Source organism: Nilaparvata lugens, chromosome X (genome assembly GCF_014356525.2).
Source record: "Nilaparvata lugens isolate BPH chromosome X, ASM1435652v1, whole genome shotgun sequence".
In the NCBI taxonomy this organism is placed as follows: Eukaryota; Metazoa; Arthropoda; class Insecta; order Hemiptera; family Delphacidae; genus Nilaparvata; species Nilaparvata lugens.
This window is the reverse complement of record NC_052518.1, coordinates 21394832-21418718: the sequence shown is the minus strand read 5'-3', so window position 1 is coordinate 21418718 and position 23887 is coordinate 21394832. Positions and strand designations below refer to the sequence as shown.

The window sequence follows — 23887 nt, the reverse complement described above, 5'->3', positions numbered from 1 at the left end:
CATGAATACAAAAACTAACTCAATATAATATTATATTATGAGTACACACTTGCGGTTTAATATGATAGAATTTATTGAATTACAATAAACACCACATAATGGAGCATTTCTCAGTAGTATGGGACATGTTAAAAAAGTTTTATATGAATACAAAGTCTCTATATGAGAAAACATAAATAAAGTCCATGATTAAAAAGTCGAATTATTCATCCAAACAACTGGAAACACTCATCCATGGTATAGAGTGCAACTTGAACCAATATCTCTTTCAACCTCCACCTGAACCGTCCCACGTCATCGTATTCATCGTTAAACTCTCAAGTAATTAGTAGACTATTAACTGTAGTGTTATGGAAGTATAGGATGTAGTATTACAGAGCAAAATTCAAAAATACCAAAATTTACAATAAATCAAGAGGTGCCGGAGTCAGCTCTGGTAGTCCATCGCATTAGCCGGGGAAGGGCTTGAAACAGTATACAGTTTTCTGAGTGTGAGAAGCGAGAGCGCTAGAATACAGAGTGAGTGAGTGCAAAATTCAAAGTAATCAACCATCCCGATAAGTTTGCAGATGGCTGTGACAAATTTTAATCGTTGAAAAGTCTGTTTAGTCTGGAACTAGCAGCAACCAAAGAGAAAAGAATACTACTTGTTCTATTGTTTTGGATATTCGTTTGTCTCTGCAACAAACAAGCAACCAGCAAGTCTAGAATTCAAATCGAAGTCACAGGCAAACACCTCGAAAACAAGATGAAAACCGAAAGTTTAATGGTTTTTTATATTGCTTGTATTTTGATAATCATTCAGGATATATCATCGTTCTATGCTCGAACATATTTGGAAAACCTTCCTCTATTTTTGTTATGTGCAGTTTACCCCTAAAACGCAAGTTTTATTTAGTTATTATTTATTACCTTGCAAAAGACGGAAAAACGTTTACTGACATCTTATTTTTTCGTAATGGAAAAATTTTTGTTTTTGAGATTTCCTTCATGGATAAGCTAATGCTGAAAACCATTTGGGAAGTAGTTTGGGAAATGAAGCGTACGAGAGAACCTCACGTAGGCCTATACTAAATTAGACAGAACCGAATTTGGACTGGTTACCGTGTTATAGTGTATTATACTTTCTTTTTTCCAAACTCATACTAATGAAGCGAAGAAGTAATATCGCACTTGCGTGAAATAAGAAGAAAGTTATTGCAAGTTTGATTTGATATCGTGATTGGTTAGTGGTTTGAAGAAAAGCTAAAAAAAGTAGAAAAAATATAATGCAAATCTGAAATAGACTGCTAAAAAAATTATAAATATTCTAAGTTTATACTGCAACTTGACAATTTTTTTGTAAATTCATACTTGAATACAAAACTAGAATTTATTCTAAATAATTTAGTTTTATCAATCAGAATATAAGTATAACATCCAATTGCTTTGCTGACACAAAATGTTGAATGGAACCTAAAATCGAGTCAGAGATAAAATGGTATTACCTCATTCTACGATTGCTAAGTTCGATTAGATTTTGAAAAAAAATATATATAGGTACTATGAATGGTTTGTAATAGTAGTTGTTCGAAAATGGATCAAGAAGTCAACAACTATAAACCTAGTAAACCTACATTACCCTAGTAAACCTTGATTTAATTCCTTATAGCTCATATTGACACTTCATAATGGCATGATTAGCCAAAAGCGGTCATAGCATCGAAGAAAGTAGAAGGGTACCTACTAGTTTTTTTCCTTGTGGGATCAGTAGGATACTTTCTGGGTTCCCCCATGTTAGACGATCCTCTCATAAGAGTTACATACACAATACTTGGAAGTCAAATATAAATAGCTTAGTCAACAAGAGAAAGTAATTCCACTCTTGTAGAAAAGATATGAAGACTAATTTTGTAGAATCATTGTCATTTTTCTGGGAATATTGACAAACCAAAACTCTTGGATGCCCTTTTTCGAAGACGAATGTTACTAATAATAGACTCTTGTGGAAGAATTAATTTTATTGTGCTGTCTTTCTAGTGGCATCCCGCTATTGAAGGGATGGTTAGACTCAATATACCTGTATCCGACTATCCTTCACTCGCACAAGTCATGAACTTCTAGTAAAGATCTACGGGAAGATAGTTCATTAAATTTTGTAAATAATTTGACTATACTTTATTTTCCTGGTATTTCCAATTGAGATTTCTATTCGACTTTTGGCTGTTGAAGAATTGATCTCCAATTCCCTTTGCTTGAAGGAGATTGTATGAACCAGCAACTCAGAGTATGAAATAAAATGAGTGAATTTGGCTATTTTTTTACAGGAAACTGAAATTTCATTTCATAAATCTAGGAGTAAACCATTGGTTGAACGATTTGTATGTCCAATATATATCTATGTTTTATTCGTTTGCTCATCATAACTGTTAAATTTTTCTGTACAAGCATTCTTTAATCAGATGGAAACATTTTTATAGAAATCCCCATGTATAAGCACCACGCGGTTTCTTCTTCACCAAAGACAACTCCGGCGCTCTCCTCGAATCTTATAAGAGTTAAGAGAGTCTCCGGTCTAAGCGCAATCGCAAGTCTGGATGTTTATAGCTTTCCTAAAGTCAGTGTTTAGACGAACTACAGTTGGTAATTCTATTGATCAACAATTCAAAATCTCCGGGTAACATTCGATCAAAATTTTCCAGTTACCCACCGAGACACGAAGTTGATCCAGCAAGTGACCAGGCCCATATTCTTACCGACTTTTCGTGAGGGTCAACACCCAATGTTTACGTAGTCGTTTTCTCTGCATTTTTTTGTGTTCATTGAAAGAGAAAGAGAAGGCATTACACTACACAACTGTTGGTCGCTCTCATTATTTGAGACATGTTGACTTCTTCTGTGAGATCATCAGTCCGGTTACTTTATAGCCACACCTCCTATATGATATTAGATAGGAAAATTACAGATCCTTCACTAGGCTCGTTGGAGTAAAAAAACACGCATCAATATGTATTTCACAGTACTGTACGTTGAACAACCTGATGAATTATAGCTATTGTTTGTTTGGGCCATTGGGCCACTCGTTGATTCATTGAGACTTCAACCCGTTGATATTCATCTCGTTGCTCAATTAATCAGAAGTTGTTTTGCAGTATATCACTCTTTTGTTATGAGAGATTGGAAATTTTATAGGATATTAACGAAGAGAAATAAAACACATACTATTATACTATTTACAGATCATTGATCATAGACGGATTGACTAATTCCGATACAATCGAAAAAGGGTTTGATCATTATAGGGTAGAAAATTGAGTCTTAAATTAATGGTGGATAATCATTGTCATGGAAATACTCTTTACTAAATTTGTAAATTACGTTGTAATCAGCTGGAATCAGCGCATAAAGGACAGTTTGTGCGATAATTTCCAAACAGCATCAGCCGTTTTAAATGAATGGGAAAATTGTGGAAATTTCATGCAATTAATAAACCAGCTGACTAGATTAAATATCACAACAAATTTCTTTCTTAATGCACATTCAATGTTATTTTATACATCCTCATAAAGGACTAAGGAGTGAGTTACCTCCGTTGTCCAACGAGCTTGATCTGTGAAAAGGTTCGAAGAATATTATGTGTTCAGAATTCGAATTTGATTGATAAATTCGTTCAAAAGTTATTGTAGAACATACGGCCAAACATACAAACAGACAAACGAACAAACAAACAGACAGACATACAAACATACAGACACAGAGACGGACAACGATTTTGGCCTTGATTCAAAAGTAAGAACGTCGCTAACGCTCGTTCAATAAAAGTGCAGCTATTACATTATCGAACAATAATATCTTTTATGCAAATTTTTATCTTCAAATCTTTTCTTGTCGTGTAACGAGCTGCATGGTGTATGAGTGTACGCTATTACGTTGTACATTAAGGATATTTGCAGTAATAATGATTGACAAAATTATTGTCATTATAGTTCCTATCCTTAAACTCAATTAGGCTACTTAATCCGCGAGCAGTTTGTAGGGTTTAGTGTTTGGAAACTCATACGACGCTTGAAATAATGGAAAAGTTTGACATAAAGATCACAGCATCTCACATTATAAAAGTGCTGATCACTTTCCACGTGTGCGGAGTTCAAAGTCTGTTGATTTAAAACAGAAAAAGTGAGCTTCATTCATTTCCTCTCGATTTGATCGCTACCTTCCTCTTTATTTAATCTGACTTTTCAATATTCGCTTGTTCATACATTCGCTCGCCTTCACAGACAAAAGCCAATCTGAAATCAAAAAACGGAAGCAAATGAAGATTCGTTTAATTAATTCTTGTTTGATGAAATCGAAAAGGGGAGAACTTGTCGATGTTTTGATCCGAGGATTAACAAATAACAGGTCTTAACCCAACAATGATTTATCAGAAAAAAGACCCCAAGGTGAAAGAATACAAATACGTATTCAGAAGGAAGCGTCAAGTTGAATCAACCATCTCAATCACCCCAATCAACAATATCCCGGTATGATATTTGAATAAGCTTTTCAAATAACTCTTTTGTCCATTATTGGAAGGTGTCTTTTATTCGTTCATGATATGAATGATTCAGGAAATATTGGCGCCTCAGGTCACTGAAGGATGTTTACTCGAAAAAGTGCTGATGTTTGTAAAAATGCAATAATTTCTCAACATTTGATTGTGAAGAGGCGCATGGCCTACGCATACTGCTCGCGGCTCCCCAATCAACAACGTTCATAACCCCTTACCCCATAGTATCAAGCATACATTGGTACATTGCTGAACATCACCTTTTTCTTTTCACTAATATGTATACTAATTGTACCATATAAATTCCTTTACGGATCTATCATTATGTAGTTAACTCCTTAGCCCTAACTCGTTACAAAGCGCTGCAAAATATTCGAGTTATGAAAATTGTGGTTAAAAAACCTTTAACAACAGTTTCAAATTGTTTCATGCTCTCATTGATAGCGTTCGCCGTATTTCCATAACACCGTTCAAATCACCTTATTCCAATATGATAATTAGACATGAAAACATTATTTGAATTGAAAAAGTGATGATGTTCAAAAAATAAAATCCAAATTACACTTTTACAATTATTGAAGTAGGTAATAAAAAAAACTGATATAATATGAATTATCGAAGATCATTTGAAGACCATGAATCAGATTCTCACTAAGATTGATTGAGAATGTGCAGGAATTGAGGGGGTGAAGAATTAGGGTGATAATTTTCAAGTGCCTCTTATTGTAATTACCACAGATAGATTAATTTCCATCCGGTGTTTCGGTTAAGTGCTTAGCAGATTTCTGCGTCACGTAATTCTTCAGATGGAAGTGTCAGTAATCACGTGACTCTTGGGTGTGCCAGTTATCATGGAGTGTTGAGTGCAATGTGCTCTATCTTAATAACAGTTACGATAATGCACAACTGAGCCTGTCTGAGTCCTTAATGCGAAAACCTCTTATGAGTCACAACAGCATAATAATAGGCAGCTTGATATCCTGATGATAAATAGCCTAGAAGCCTGGAAGCTGGGTTTTGACCAATAGCCGACTTCAGCACATTTCGCAATCTGAAGTGTAACTTTACGTAACGTTCAATTCTGATCGGCCGCTAGGAACGTCGTATTTGTTTATTGATGGAAAACTGGATTCCAAGATTCTTGATTTTTCTCCTTCTTTTTCTTCTTAATTTTTCGTTTTTCTTCTTATTCATTTTAATTTTTCTTTCTTCTTCTTCTTCCGCTTTAAATGTTCAAACTTCTCAAACCACTCGATTTGGGAATCTAATTTTTATCCTCCATGAGTACCCTCATACCCTACCAACAAACACTCAAGCAATGCAATTCAAATTTTCTTCTAAAAAGTTGAAAAATCTACACAACTTTGGTAAAAGTTTGTGAAATGGATCTTATTTCTTCTTCTTGATCTTTCATCGATCGTAGCAATTCACCGACAGTTTAAATCTAGGCTATAATGTGTGGATAGAGGGTTGAGCATTTAGTACAGATTTATTATAGCACATAATTATTCCTAATAATAACTTGTTTCTTCCACTTACTACTGATGCATCAGTATCAACTTTGCAAATGTTGATACAGTATCGTTCTCATTTAAGTGTTGGGAGGGGGCGGATGTGGAGCTGGCAGTGGAACTCCTAAGCAATAATTGATACTACTTAGTAGAACATTGGATAAAAATATTTGAATTATTGTCGAAACTCTCAATCAGTTTACAAATCTGATTAGTTGTTCATTCCCTGTTGTTTTTGCACGTGGCTGCCCTTTTCCTGCATAATCCACTCAGCTCAAGACTGGAATGCGATGACGAAGAATGCGGACCGAAACTACCTGCGAAGTTATGAGTTGCTCATCGATTAGCGCTTACAGTTGAGTTTCTTGGAGATCGTAGAACAATTGAAACTTGTGGTCTGCACAAAACACTCAATTACTCCCAGAATTCCTATGAAGCTCTTCAAAACTTGACATGTATCCTCGAGTGAATCTTCAGATTCATGAACAAGATAATTTGTGGAGGCTCGTGGCATCTCGACCCTCGCAGTTTGAATAGTTGGGTCCTGGAAACGGGGAAGTAAATTTAGATTTATCTAGAGTTATTCATTTGATGTATGGAGAAACTCACATACTTATGATAAGAAAACAAAGATATTGTCAAATTTCACTAAAAATTTATTAAAAACTTTAAAACAGAACCATGGTTTCACGTAGTTAACCAACGCATCATCAGCTGTACTGAGGAATCCTGAATCCTCATGATGCGTTGGTTAACTACGTGAAACCATGGTTCTGTTTCAAAGTTTTTAATAAATTTTTGTGAAATTTGACAATATCTTCGTTTTCTTATTATGGAGAGATTTCACAACATCACCATCAATTCTACTAATTTTATCACATACTTATAGTCTATTACGAATATCAAGGAAGTTTTTATCATGGATAAACTCAGAAACTTTAGATAGATATACAAGTGTGATAGATATACAGATATAAAAGTGCTTTATTCAGGTCGAATAAATTTACAAAAATTGTATGGTAAAAATATACGGCTTGATCTGTGAGCGTCAGCCCCAGACGCACACACTTCTTAGTGCCAGTTCATTATACGAGTCTCATCGACGTTTTTATCAACTGGTAGATCAAATAAAAGTATGACTATGTCAAATTTATTATAATGTTTACCATTTCGAGTCAACCCACCAGCTTCCCCGATTCAGAGATACACCTTAAGGCCTTTAATTACAGAAATTGAACCAATCAATTCACGACATTAGGGCCCGGTTCCTTGGACACTTATTAAATCTAATAGACCATTAAAGCTATAGATTTATATTATGACCCATTAGTAATAATTGTCCTAGAAACAGGGCCTGGAAGAGATGATTCATGAGCACGTTGGAAAATAGAAACTCAATAGCAATCAATAAGGCACAATACGTAGAGCAAAAAGAGAAGAGGATGAAAACTGTAAATTTGAGTTTGTTGAGTTGAAAAATATAAGAACCAAATTATAGATAGAGCATGATTTTCTCAAATTTAGTGCACCAGACCAATAAAGAATTGTATCATGTCTATCATAATTATGTATAAGGAATTCATTTCTTCCCATCCAGTCTCGTAGAAAAGTTTACACTTAATTTTGACGTTCCATCAGTGATTTTGTGTGTTGTTGTGGGAATGATTTTGTGGTAGATATCCATACTAAACATGAGAAGTATTGTCAAAGCCACTGAAGTATTAGAAAAATTCTAACATAATTAACGTTTATCAAAAATGCACTAGAGATTGATGTTGTAACAACCAAAACTTGTATCTCGAATCGTTTCAATAAATCAAATAAGTGGTTTCGTCAATATCTAATCAAACCATTTTCTTCAGTGAGTAGCCCTACTATAGAAGTTTCATTTCGTCTCGTCAATGATCATATTTATCTTCTATAACTTACTTACTGGGTTTTCTATTTCTGATTTGAATTTCAATGCAGTTTCTCAGATCTAAAGTGCTTGAGTTTCATAGCTTATGTAGCTACTGTACAAGCCACGTGTGATAAACTAATCATGAGTCGATCTTATTTGAATTGTTAAAGTTGGCCTTGGGTCGACAAACTGTCTGGCTCGATTTTCGTCAATACAGCCAATTATACTTTCCAATATTATTCACGCTTGGTTTGACCATCAGAAGAACCTCAGAAAAAAAGCGAACATAGAACAATTGTGCATTAAGCTGATAGCTCAGTTAGTGCTAATTTTACGAGCCAAATGTATGGGATGAATTTCATCAAATCTATTTCCCTTTGTCACAATGTACAATACACAAAGAGCACTAGACCAAAAGATTGAAGGAAATCGTGAATTTATATTCAAATTTTACACATAAAAAATTATATATTTTGAAGTTTACTTGGTGAAACAGAGTACCTTTAATTGAATGGTATCTTGGAGGCATAGGAGATTAAATATTTCTGTCTATCCTTTAACTTCGACCTTAAACTTGTAAAAAAGTGACAAATGCATTTGCAAATCATGAAATCCATTTTTGTAGGATCTTGGATTGTCTGTGGGGTTATTACTCATAATTCTATAATAAAATGAATAATTTCAATATGAGTTATTCAATTTTGTTAAAAAATGTAAGATAATGCAATTTGAATTTCTAATTTGTTGTTTTATAAAAATATGAATATAAATTCATTATAAAGTGTTATATTGTACATTGTCAACAGACGGTTATGGGTTACATTTACGACTAAGTTGGTCTCTTTTATTTCTTTGTCATCCCAGTTGATATAAGTAAATTATTACTATGATTCTATTGCACGAAATCTCGAGGAGATCTTTTGTGATGAAGAAATTGATCCACCTTTATGAAAGTGTCCTAGCAGCTCAATTTGTTACAGAACTTATTTTTGGAATTCGATAGAATTCAGTCATTGAATGTTGGAGTGTTTGAAACACTTGATTCTCTCAAAAGCAATAGTCGAGTTAACACCGATTGTCAAGTGTTCGACAGAGAACAGGCCTTGTAGGCATAGCTGTTGTTGGAGAAGCTTCGACTAAATTGTTTAGATTTGAGTGAAAAAATTTAAGGTCAGACTAATCTATTTTCAACATTTTGTTTCCAGGAGGTCATATAAGAATCTATCTTTCCCTATTCTCTATTATTATTGCTAGAAAATGTGTACGGCACGCCATTCAAAAAGCGGAAGAATCTTAATGATCAAAGTTTTGTCAAGGCAAATTTCTTGTGAAACGTCAATTCAATTTTACAGATGCCATTTGTTTGGAGACATATTACCCTTTTATAAATGCAAAAAACCTCTTACAAAAATGTCATGAATCAGAAGTTTTAAAATCTCAGTGTTGTACATGATTCAATAGTGCCTCTAGGATCAGTTTATTGGGTATCCATAAAGTTTCAAAAGGTTTCTCGAATAATTTTAATGGTACTAAAATGTTATCATATCATTACTTTACTTGCGTTATTGTCAACATGAAGCTTTCAAAACACATAGTCCTATAATTTGTCTCACAAATCTATATTATATTAAAATCTATAATTTGTTCGTTTCCACCAACAAACAACTAACACGAAACTCAAATAGCTTTTCCTAATAAATAAAACCAGGTGTCAGTTGAAAGTACACATATTCATTACGATTCATTACTACAGAAGAAGAAGAAGAAGAAGAAGAAGAAGAAGAAGAAGAAGAAGAAGAAGAAGAAGAAGAAGAAGAAGAAGAAGAAGAAAAAGAAAAAGAAGAAGAAGACCAACAACAACGACAATAACAGCAACAACATCAATGAGGAGAAGAAGAAGAAGGAGAAGAAGAACAACAACAACAGGAGAAGAACAACAACAACAACACCATCAAGATCAAGAAGAAGACAACAAAAGCAACAACAGCAAGAAAAAGAAGAATAACAACAACAGCAAGAAAAAGAAGAATAACAACAACAGCAAGAAAAAGACGAATAACACCAACAACAACAACCAGAACAACAACAACAAGAAAAAGAAGGATAACTACAACAAGAAAAGAAGGAGGGGAAGAATATCAACAGCAGCAGCAACAATAAGAATATGAGGAACAGGAAGAATAATAGGATAAACAAACTGGAACAAGAACAAAAAGAAGAGAAAGCAGCAATAACAAAATAATAAATTTTTCACGTGCTAATTATTAATACCTACTATAAAATATAAACAAATCCAAAATGCTTTCACATACAACCTAGTAGGTCTAGACACGTAAAATTAATAAAAAAAAACAGTTCTATTAATAGCTTTACTTTCTATTTTTGGCGATTCCTTTTTTGGCAGTTTCATTGAATTACGAGAGTAAATTGCTGACCTGCATTTTTAACGCTTTATTCTATGATTCATCAAATAATATTTGTGTGCAATATAAATGGATAAATTTTGCAAAGACAAGATAATACGGTAGCTGTTCACATTCTATCATGTTTCTCTTTCGGTTAAATAAAATAACTTGTTTCTATTATTAACACTCTTAACGTTCCATCTCAAATGTTGATAATTCATCACATATGTTCAATAATTCACAGTATACGTACAGTACAGTAGCTAAAAATTTATTGATAATGAGATTCAAATAAGGCTTGAAGGCTTGAGTGGAATGAGTTAAACATTTTTCAAGTGCACATTGCTTCAACGTATAAATGATTATAAGTTATAGTTTAATTCCTAAATATTCATCAAAGAGTTGAAGTATTTGTTCTCAGGTTTGTATGGTATTTCAACCATTGTTAGAAAGAGAAAAAGATAGGGACAGAGAGAGAGAGATAGAGTGAGAGAGAGAGAGAGAGAGAGAGAGAGAGAGAGAGAGAGAGCGTGAGAAAGAGAGAGTGAGAGAGAGTGTGAGAAAGAGAGAGAGAGTGAGAGAGAGCGTGAGAAAGAGAGAGAGAGAGTGAGAGAGCGCGAGAATGTAATTGTCATTGTCTTCATTGGATTTATATGGGAAAAATTCATGAGACACTTAAAACATTGATTGGCGATGAATTGATGAGTTGACAGATATATTTAAGAGTTCACTCTCCTCTTTAAATAAATGACTGTCATTTCTAACCAGGTATGGGTTAATTTGTAAGGATGGAAATGGAAATTGTTCACAAAGGATTATTATACATACATGAAATCATTATATATGTGTATTCATGTTAATGTTTCCAATTTTATCTACATATTATTTGTTGCTTGGCCTATATATTTACATATACTCCTCCATATTGTTCCTCTGAATCGTGCCATATTTATAATAAAATATATAAGATTATTATTTACTCCCACATAATCAGAAACGAAATGACAATGAACCCAAAAATTATTAAACAGGAGATAAAGAGATTTGTCAGACTCACATCTGTCAAAAATAGGACTAAAATCAATGTTTCCAGTATTTTCATTAATTATTCACCCAAGAGATTTTGAGAAATACTTGTCCTGAATAGTTGAAATGTCACACACAAGTTTAGCTTGATCCATAAGAGTTTCTCACTTGAACAAGTTTCCATTTTTCAATGAACTATTCATTATAGTTTCAATAGTTAAGTTGTTTGAAAAAATCAAGTTCCCAGATATTAGGCCTTAACCGATATTATACAAATAATGTTTTTATTCATTTTCATCGTTCATTCAAGTTTTGAAAACGATTTGTCCGAATTTATAAAATCTTGAACACATTTCACCCTGCTGTAAGATTATCGGTTTATTGTGGAGTTGTGCGTGTAAAGCGAGCCTGCAGCTAGTATGAAAGTATTAGACTAATCAAGATAATTATCATCTTTCATTTTTAATAATAATTCAACACAGAAACCGATGTCACCGTATCAAGTGCTTGATACTTAAGCTGGTGCCATCACTTTGTTTCTTATTCCTCTTCTTTGTTTCAAGCTACAATCACTTTATCAGCAATCCTTATAATATAGCATCAATGCATTGTATAGCATCAATACTTCCCACTCATCCAATCATGAACGATTTAAGTGATTCTAAATAAATGGAAAAACATATCATTCATAATAAACCAATCAATATGATAAACATATCAATGATAAACTACATTGCGGAATTATGATAGCGTTGTTCATCATAAGCTTCTCTCGGAATGGAGTGATTCGTGTGAATTGTACAATCCATGCCTGTCTGTCAACAAACATCTTCTAGGCTAACAACAAACAGTGATACATTCCAAACCTTGAATAAACCTTATTGCCCTCTTACTCCTACAGTGAGTTCGTCCAAGGTTTGCTTCAAACTCAACAAAATTCATCTTTCACCGTTATCCTGATCTTTAAAATATTATTCTATCATGAGCTCATAAATCAAATATATATTCTTTATCATTATATCATAAACTAATTATTTTATAGATAATGCCTGTGTATGAACTGCATGTATAATGTTTGGAAATACAATTATTTAAAATAATTGAATATATATTTTCAAATTCAAGAATATTATTTATTTACGCTCATGGCTTTTATTGGCAAAGTGATCGAAGAAGAAGAAAAATATGTGGTTCTTGGAAAATTTATCAGACTGAGGGAGCAATACGTTCAACTTAACGAAAACGTATTGAAATGTATTTGCAAGTGATAGAATAGTGAAATCAAATTAGGAAAACTGATGGAAAAAATGTTGATTGAATAATTATTGATTATTCTTCTTTCATCTGTCATGAGAACGTTCAACTTGTAATTAGTGATCCTTATTTATTTATATGTTCATTTTTCAATTTATTCCGTCAAATACTTGGAAAGAAAAATAGGCGTTAGCCCAAAACTTCTGTTCCTTGTTTTGGTTTATTAAATTGTTCAATGTAAAGTTACTTTCATCACATCAAAAGTTTTAACTTTTCAAAAGATTAAAAATATTAACTTCATAGCAATATATCGTGATCAATATTCGTGGTTCAGTGATAGAGTGGACATTAATGACCAAATTCACCATTTCATCATAATATAAAATGTCATTCTATTCCATTCTCTATCCCTTATAACCAACCCAAGTTCTTCCATGAATTAGAACTGAAAAGTGAAATGGCTACTATCATATTTATGGAATCAAAAATTCTTATCAATAATGAACGTTCAATTTTTAATTGGTGATTCAATCCATTTTATCAAATTTTGTTCTCCATCTGGCTGATCCCGTGTCTTTATTGATTGGGCCTGAAGAGAAAAAAAATCAACATAAATTGAATTTAATCTGTCATCTGTCATCTTATGATCCGTAATAGCAAAACTCGTTGAAACGATCGATTGACTGATTAGTCAGTTATGTCAGTCCAGATCTTCAGACACTGGCTATCATTGTACTATAATGGGATTCACTGCAAACGGTCAGCATTGTTTAAATGAAAAGCGCTGCTGTCTTTTATGAGGAATGCTGACAGTTTACAGTGAATCTGTAAACTGTATCACCAAATTTTGTTCGAAATAACAGATCATGGATAGTTTTTGTAGCAGTCTCAAAATATCGAGATAGTGAACTAGAAAGATAAACACTAAAACACTTAAAACACTAAACAGTAAGATGTGGTTTGACAAAGCGTGGATCATGATGAAAATAAGGCCATGGGTCAGGCCATGTGGGTTTAGTTGGGATTCAAGAATCTTGTCCTGAGTGAGCGACCTTCGACGCCTACAACTTGCCAAACAAAGAGTGTAGTTGGACTCTCTTCAAGTGTCTGCATTGGTTAAATTGGAAGCAATGATGTTAATCATAAGGAATGCTGACAGTTTGAATTCAGTTTTGTCTCTATAGAGCTCTCACTCTACTAAGAACTAAATTGCAAAGCGTTGAGGATTACCAACTGAGAACACTGAACCGAATATTATAGAGTTCTATGAAAATATATATAGAGGTTGACCATAAGCAATGACCAACAATATAGGTACTATATCTTGAGATATAGTTATCTATACTGAATCTTAAGATATAGTAACTATATCTTGGCACGTTGTCAGATGAAGTAGCCGGCGATGATCCATGGACAACAAGGGCAAAAACTTGAGCACCCAGGATTGTTTCAAACCCTCGCCGAGACACCCTTAATTCGAAATTAATCAATTCTGCAAACCTCCGTGAGAGAATGCCAGGAGGGGATCTGATGGAGAATCTAACAGATGATTTACAGGCTCTGTTCATTTCTCTTATACGAGCAGATACATGTGTTTACCAGTAAATATACAATTTAACTAGAGTATGTAATAATTTGAGTCTTTGAGAATCATAGAATAAAGACATCGATATGTTTATCACTTTAAACTGCTAGATTTCTTCAATTTCATTAGAGACGATCTATTTATTATCATCATCTTTCCCTTTGGCTCAGGTACATTTACACAGGTACAGTTAACTTTTTTCCAGTTATTTCTATCGTACTGTACTCCTATTCTTGTATATTACTGCTTATAATGCAAAAAAATCCATCAGTATCCAACGGTACATGTCATAAGAAAAAGAAGAAAAACGAAGATTCGCATTAAAATGCTTACCAAAGCACTTGGATGAAATTTGAATCGCTTTATTTCACGCTTGTCATTGAGTAATTTCTTATCTAACATATTATGTTCATCTATAGATGTCAAAGTAGTATAGATTTACCATGTGAGTACGTCAGTCATTTACAGTATGTAGTAGATGATATACTAATAATATAATATGAAAGTGATAAATTATATTGACTATAACGTCATAATTCATTAGTTATAATCTCAAAAAACTTTACTCGTTTTACCGAGGTGAAAGTAGAACTGTGAAAAGCATCTATAAGACGATTAGCGGTGGTGAAAACCTCTTCATTATGAACATTTATAATAAGAGTTTTCACTTGATTCTTGTCATGGTGAAGTTCGATTTCGCCTGTAGTTAGTTTACCGAACTAGAAAAAGTTATTATAACTTAACATTTTATCTTGTTCCAAAGTCGTGTAGTAGCTTTAGTATGCTTTTGCATTCGTATGCCATCGTCACATAACGTTGCAAGAGATTGTAACTTGAATCAGAAGCTTCTGATTGAATGAATGAATCATCAACAGCCTATCCTCAAATTATAGTAATCATCATTAGATATCAGTACGGTACGTGATTACACATAGCAGTTTAATCTAGTGAAAAGTATACTTCAACTACTTGTCAACGTGTTTTATCAACTAGCTTTGAAGGCAACAGACTTTTCTACGGTATCAGAATTGTAAGCTTCATTCTTATTCAAAAAGCGTAATTCATTAAAAATATGTTGTCTATCTGACAAATTGTTTTTCTAACTTGATTGTGATTGAATTTGATCGAAATACTGGTGCTCAAAAAATGAAGCAAAAGAGATACAGAAGATGCATCTGAAAAATTTAGCTTTTAATTCATAATCATTATTCAAAAATGAATGGATTGGTCTCCTCACCTTGAATGAACCTGTGTGTAAGAAGGCTAGTATACAAAATAATAGCTCATATAATGAGCTATTCATTGCAAGACCATGATATCATCTACAAAGCAAGATTATAGCAAAACGATACTACAATCTCTTCTAATCTTTAACACTAATCGTCTACACTTCTAATCGTTTTGTTCGCTAATTCATGGAATCTGACTTCATTCTACATAAAATTAAAGCTTTACTATTAATCATTGTAGATCATTGTGAGTTATGTATGATACGTGCAAACAAGTTCAGTAACGATAATTTTTAAAGTCACTTCTAAAAATGGCATCAGAACCAATCAGAGAATTACTGGTAATTCTTTTCTTTATTTCAATCATGCACAGTAATTATACTTGTAATGATTAAACTTATCTTCAGCCTTTGCGTTTGAGTTCCCTAGGTAACTGAAGCTGAACCTAGTATCACAGACTAGAAAAAATTCTCTTGTCTTCTCTAGTAATTCAACTTTTTATACCTGAGCATTCATACGTATTAGCAGAGAAATCTTCTATAATATATATAATCTGCTATAATAATATACAGGGTGTTTCAGAAGTAGTGTCGAGAATTTTAGGGTATTGTACCTGGATGCTAGGAGACTACAAATGTCATATTTGAAGTGTCCAAAACTCAGCGGTTATCCTTATAGCTGCCATTTTGTTTTTTTTCACTTAAAAATTTTTATCTCAAGAACGAAATGTTGTATTGATCTGAAATTTGGCATGAATATTTATGCTATAAAGACTCAACTATAAAAAATAAAAAAAAAACTTTTCGTTGAAATTTTTCAAAATGGCGGCCATTTTAAATTTTTGATGGCGAATATCTCGAAAACCGTCCATTTTACAGAAAATTTACAAGAGACAAAAAAGTTAGCAAATTTCTTCACGATTCCAATGATACCTAATTTATTAAGATTGGTCGAAGAATAACAGAGAAATTAATTTTTTCGTACTGCATGCATGACCACTTTTCACCATTTAAAGATCAATATTAATTTTTTAATTCCAGATGTATTTAAGATGAAGCTTTGAAACTCGGTATGGCTCCATATGGGCATACAGATGATTTTACAATGGTTTTCAGATGATAATGTTTGTCTTGTAAAAGTATTGTTGTTTCATTAAAAGTAAAGAACCAGATGTAGTGCTTCCTATTTCTTAGTCTCACGTTTCCTAGGTCTTATTTCTATCTTAAATTTCCAGTTTCAATATTTTCTTACGTTGCTTCTACACAAATATTTAATTATTGTAATGGAATTTAGTTCGCTGGAGTACACCGATATTCACTTCATGTATGGAGCAGCTCTTGGCAATGCGACCGAAGCAAGAAGAATGTATGCAGCTGCATTTCCAAACCGCCGTCTCCCTTCCGACAAGGTGTTCACAAGAACTCACAATCGGCTGAGAGAAGTTGGTTCATTTGAACGGAACAGGTTAATTGCTGGTAGGCCTCGAGCAGTTCGAAATGTTGCTTTTGAAGAGGAAGTATTGCAGAAATTCGATTTCAATCCTAGAACGAGTACGAGAGCAGTTGCAAAGCAAATCAATTCAAGTGCTTCTTCTGTGTGGCGTGTACTAAACAAGGAAAGACTTCACCCCTTCCGCTTTCAAAAAGTTCACTCATTGGTTGAACGCGACTATGAGCCAAGAGTAAACTGTGCCCGTTGGTTTCTTCAGCAAGACATTATCCAACCAAATTTTCTAGAAAATGTGTTATTTACCGATGAGTCCAGCTTTACAAGAGAAGGAATCTTCAACTCTCGCAACAGTCACGTCTGGGCCTTAGACAATCCTCATGAGGTCAAAGTGCGTGGTTATCAGCATAGGTTTTCGCTGAATGTTTGGACGGGTATCTTAGGTAATCGCGTGATTGGACCATACATTCTTCCTAATCGTCTGAATTCTCCCACGTACATTACTTTTTTAAGAGACATACTACCAGAACTTTTGGAAGATGTGCCTCTTGCAAACAGATATAATATTTGGTTTCAACATGATGGTGCCCCTGCTCATTTCGGAAATGTTGTTACGGACTTTCTGAACATGACCTATCGTCAGCGGTGGATTGGGCGGGGTGGACCAGTACCGTGGCCCGCACGTTCACCTGACCTCAACCCTTTAGATTTTTTTTTCTGGGGCCATATGAAAGACCTTGTTTACAGCACGCCAGTAGAAAACGAAGAAGACCTTGTGGCAAGAGTGGTTGCTGCAGCAGGTGCCATTCAAGATGATGAAAATGCTTTTATAGCAGTTCGACGGTCCATGATTGAAAGGTGCAGACTGTGTAATCAAGTTGAAGGACGGCATTTTGAGCAATTGCTGCATTAGTATCAGTGAACCGATTTGAGTGAAATTAATATTTTTCAATGTAAAATAAAATTTGGAGGAAAGTTATTCTTGTATATTTCTGTAATAAGAACGGTTTTCATGAAATTATAAAAAAAATTAATATTGATCTTTAAATGGTGAAAAGTGGTCATGCATGCAGTACGAAAAAAATTAATTTCTCTGTTATTCTTCGACCAATCTTAATAAATTAGGTATCATTGGAATTGTGAAAAAATTTGCTAACTTTTTTGTCTCTTGTAAATTTTCTGTAAAATTGAAGGTTTTCGAGATATTCGCCATCAAAAATTTAAAATGGCCGCCATTTTGAAAAATTTCAACGAAAAATTTTTTTTTATTTTTTATAGTTGAGTCTTTATAGCATAAATATTCATGCCAAATTTCAGATCAATACAACATTTCGTTCTTGAGATAAAAATTTTTAAGTGAAAAAAACAAAATGGCAGCTATAAGGATAACCGCTGAGTTTTGGACACTTCAAATATGACATTTGTAGTCTCCTAGCATCCAGGTACAATACCCTAAAATTCTCGACACTACTTCTGAAACACCCTGTATATAATCTGCTATATCAATTCTGTGGTATTAGCTTTGATTCGTGCTGTAATATTATCATTTAATCCCCTGTTTCTATTAAATGAATTGAAACATATTAATGTGAAAATTATTAGAAATTTGTCAGACGAATTGTCAGTTCGACTTGTCAGTCGACTTGTCAGTCGACTTGTCAGTTCGACTTGTCAGTCGAACCTCGATAAGACGAATATCGATGGATGAGGAAAACCTGTCTTATCGATACATTCGTAGTAGAGGAGATCCTTTTACCGAGGCTCGTGCTAAAGAGGTTCTGTATTGTAAAATCGACTGGATTTACAGAGTTGTCTAGCTTCCATCAATATTATTACTGAAGACCTCGAGACGTAATGTGATGCCTGATGCCTACACTGACTTGATTACGTGGAACAACTCTTCATTTCTTAGCAGGACACTTTCATTTATTCAGAGGCGGCACTTTTCCTTATGACTCTATCCTTTATTTAGTAGTCTTTCCTTGAAAATACACCTGTGAACTATCATTTTCTTATTGGCAAACACTGTAATTTTTTATTTACAGACTTTCAAAACCTCGATTGCACTTTTCCTCAACTTGTTTCCGGGATGCTTCATTAGCATGTACAGTTCTATGAAATAGTATTATCCTTATAATTTGTCAATTGACTTTGGCTCAAACATGGTGTAATATATGGGCCTCCACCCACATCGGTTTGAGATCTTAGAAGCTCTGAAAAACTCTATATTAGTAGTATTCACTTTCTGATTTCACATTCTGACGACACACTTTTATTCTGAGAATGATGAAAGATCACATGAGTCCCGAAAACAGAATTCCACATTACTCTGAAAGTTATTTATGGATGAGTATTATTTTTTAACAACAAAATAACTTTAAATTCTCTATAATTCAAATTTCTATTTTATTCATAAACGTGACCATTGTACATATCAGAATACTCACTATTATTACAGTTTTTTTTTGTATGCATATACATAATGTAATAGAATATACAATTATAACATATATTACATTCGCATAACTTATATTGCAGTGAAAGTTTTAATCCTCACAGGCAGACCCTTATCCATTCGCATAGATAAGATAAGAACCCTGTAATCGAATCGTTTTGTGTGTAAATGATGTAGAAAAAAGTGATTGAAGCCAGGTGGACCTACAGAGTTTTAAGTGGCTGCTGAACAATCGACAAGAAGTGATTTTAGACTCCGAACGATCATCCTTCCATCAGCAGTACCATGAACACGTCACTCATCCAACACCAGTGGAAGATGAATCATTCTATCCTGAATATATTTTGTTACACTTGTTATATCCTATTTTCTCGATATGATCGTACAATTGAACTCAGTTTCGTTATCTCAAATTTCAAGTTCCTTATAGAGTACAACAAATTCAGAACGAAATAATGACAATGGTTTATAGAGACTTTCTAAAGATATTGATTGATATTAACAACAAATTAATTATGTTGGTTTCTAAATGAATGGAAAGAAATTAAAATTAGAATGGAAAGAAATGGTTTCTAAATGAATGGAAAGAAATTATTGAAAGCATACAGCATACAGAGTCTTGTTGTTCTTAAAAAAATACGCTACTGTTAACATTCAGTGACATCAGTAAAATATCAGAATTTTTCGAGCTATATTTTTCGCGATTTTCACAGTATTTTGATGATAAGCGACATTATGATAATACTCCATGCACTTACAATATGAAGCATATCATGTATACAGATTATTAAATCGTTTAGTCCGGAATATTTCAACGACCGGCCAATTACAGTTCTCATCGAATGAAGGAGAATCTACAAAAACGTTCTCAATGTGCTGGATTACAACAGTGAAGAGGATCTCATGTGACAGTAGAAGGTAGGTTATTCTCGTAAATTTAGCTCTTGTGGTAAATGTGATAATAGTAGCTGTATTACATTAATTGAATGATTGAAGATAAGTTCAATAAGTCATCAATGTAATGTTATTGCAAACAGATTCAAATTGTTTTTTTTTATTACCCTTATGATTACTATATAATTAAAAATCGTCCTAATTATTGTATAGTTCTAACAAAAAAATATTATCTCAATTGTATCAAATATTATTCATCAAATCATTCTAATTATATTGTTTTCTATCTTGAAAAATTATTATTTATTTAGTTGATTATTTCTTTTTTTCCATAAAAAGAAGCATTTATACAAGTTGTATAAGAAATATTATTCTATTATAATTATTATTTCTTCTCAAATAAGTACTGTTATTTTTTCTGTATTATTTGTTTATGTTGCAAAGTAAAATCCATTTATTATTTTATTTTTGCTTTTTATTTCTTATCCATTTATTATCCATACTCAGATACACGTTTTATATCACGCATGAATTTCTTCAGCATTTATAAATATTTTTACAGACTTTTGTATTCTCTAGAGTTTCTATTCATATTATGATTTATTAATAAAAATATCGCAAGTGTAACGTCCTCAGTCACTATTTCAGAACCGAAGCCCAAGCTAAGCTACTAAAATAGTGTCATAGTACAGTATTCACTATTGCAAGCATCCAGTATAATGACTGGTATACTTAGGCCTACTCCTATAATCACTAGGGGACAAGACTATACAATTTCATATTTTACTTGGAAATTTTTTTCATTTCACATCCACCGAATTCTGTAATTCTAAACTCATTGGTTTCTCTTGATTGCGGTTAACAAAACTCTCCCATCTTTAATTGCATAATAATTACGATTAAACAAACCAAACGATTTCACTTCTAAAACATTTCTTTGACGACATTTTCAAACAAACATCTATAATACATACATATAGCACTGGATCTAGCAAGCATATTGGCTCAATACATCATTGCTGCGACTATTCATCAATGATATTATCGAATTGAAAGTACTTCTTGTATAAAATTACTCCGATTATATTTCATCCCATCCCATCACAATACATAATATTATAGGATCAATAAAAATAATAGAATATATAATTATAGAATATACAATAATTTATAGGATCCAAACTAGACTGAAACTTGGAACTGATTTCTAGGTCATGGTTTAGGTATTGAGATATAGAGTTTTGAAAGATCTTGATTATTATCAATGTAGTTTGAAAAATATAATGAATTCAATAAATGAGTTTATAATTTGTTACTAATAATGAAAATTATGCAAAGAAAGTAAAGGGAATACCCTCCCTTCAGAAAAATGAATGAACTTTGAGAAAGTTGACCAAACGGTAGGCGTATAATTCAAACACGTGCTCTGTACTCCCCTATTGAGAGAGTGACTGCTTAAGACCAGCTGCAGCTCCTCCAATAATTGTAAAACTGACAGTTATCAGCTTCAAAATCGTGTTGATTTGGAACTCACCATTATTGGTTGGGTCATTCATATCTTATCATAATCGTTTACACACCTATTCACGGACAAGAGCTTATATACGCTCTTTTGTAGATAGTAATTTTGTTATAAGAGTTTTATAGCATCGGTTTTCATACAATGATATTATGTTGAGACCCACTTTAATCATCCGACTCATCATCACAAGATTTTGATATGATGTATAAAAGATCAAATCTCAAATACTTCATACCTACCTAATATCTTATACCTTATATCTCGTTAAAACTCTAAAATCTCGAATCCAATCTAATATTATACTACAGTTAAGGAAATGGAAGAGAAATACAGTTCGCTTTGTCACTGCTAATACCTACAGTCTTCCCAACTCCTCTATTAAAAAAAACGTTTCAATGTTGTCGAATTAGCTGGTGTTTCACGACGGAAGCAACCCAAACTATGAGCATAGTATATTACTAGATTACATACTATGAATTACTGCATTACTACACTACATAGTATATTACTACACTAGACGGCAGGCTCGCTTCCCTCGCCTTATCCGTCCAGCTCCTCTCTGGACCCCCGGCTGCATCATCCACAAATGTGATCAGCAGACTCGCCTGCAATTCGCCTCGATTCAATAACCAGTTGACTGAGACAACGCGGAAAAACCATGGAAAACGCCGTTTTAGGGCTTATCACTGGCGATCTTCAGACCCTAGCTTAGCCTTTGTAACGGATATTAACGTTTCCTAACCATTAGTTCTCAAAAAATGAACTTTTCAGCTCAGTTTGGAGAAATTTAGAAGTATTCATAGAAGAACTGTAGAAAAGGAATCCTCTAAAAACAGACATTACCGAAACAAAACACTAGGAAACGCCGATTTTGGACGTAGGCTTATTTTTGGGGAAATTTAGGAGTACTTTCAACACGAAACTCCTGGATCCTAGTAGAAAATCTGTTTAGATTTCAATATTTCCTGTTCACGTGCTACTCACATGAGAAAACAGAAATGAACGCTGGAAAAACGCCGATTATTTGCATATTTTGACAGTCATTGAAAGCCCTTCTACAACAACACTGTATATAACATTGTACACCTTACCTGAACCTGTGTAACAGAATTAAACATTTTGTCTCAATAAGTTCTAGAGAAATCTGAGAAACGTAGGGAAAAAGGTGGGAATCGCTAGGAAAACGCTGTAAACCGCCTATCTTGGACGTATCATTAATGCAATTTTAAAGCTCTTTCAAGACAATTCTTAAACCCTAGAAGAACATCTGTGAGAAATTTGAGTATTTTCTTCTCATTTGCTTCTGCGAAAACTGTTGAAACGCTGATGAACTCTGGGAAACGCATCTTGGGTCGTATCTTCTTAACCCTTCCAATACAACATTTTTGTACACCTTAGCTGAACTTGTTCACCATATCTGAATATATCCTCTTTTTTAGTTATTGCAAAAGCTGAGAAAGCGCAGAAAAACGCTGGATAACATTGGAGAAATCGCCCATCATGGGGTTTCCTTTAGCGTAATTTTGAAGTCCTCAAATGGGACTTAGAATATAACCTTTGTATTACTTATAATAATTATGTCCTCAATCCTCGGGTTGCGTCCGTGAATCACCTGGTATATGAAATAATCAATTTGAAAATGAATTATTATGCTGATTGGAACACAAATAATATCTCTTCCATTTTCTATAAATTTAAATTATTATCTCTTTGCTGAGGAAAAATGCTTACAAGGCCTGAGGTCTGTGCGTGGGAAATCGGGACCTTTATCAGTCTTGAGTGAATTCCAAAGCACGAAGAAGTGGTATTGAAGCTCATAACTATGAGTTAGTTATCACAAGTTCATTACTATCAGTAATGTTATAAAGTGCAAATAAAATAAATTTATCTATCTATCAGTGGACCTCGTCTGAAGTTACACTTCCAAGAGAGCAACAAGAGTACGTGACTGATTTAATCTGAGCAATTATTAGAAATGGCCAAATTATGTACTCATTAAATTGACATTATGCGACGTTAAATTTGCTTGAATATTGCACATCAAAATTAACGACGCATTGGAAATAGTTCTAATCTAAATATTCCAGAAAAAATGTAAGAGTGGGTTAGCGTGATGCTTTAGTAAAATTTCG

General features: G+C 33.4%; 1 protein-coding gene across 1 annotated transcript in view; it reads right to left on the bottom strand.

The window, feature by feature from the left end:
• Nucleotides 1–6306: 6306 nt before the first annotated feature.
• Nucleotides 6307–23887, bottom strand: part of LOC111047796 (toll-like receptor 3) — a 150955-nt gene continuing 133374 nt past the window's right edge. Inside the window, exon 15 of the mRNA XM_039442987.1 lies at nt 6307–6583. Within this exon, the coding sequence (XP_039298921.1) occupies nt 6383–6583 (201 nt within the window). The 3' untranslated portion in view covers nt 6307–6382. The remainder of the gene's footprint in view (nt 6584–23887) is intronic.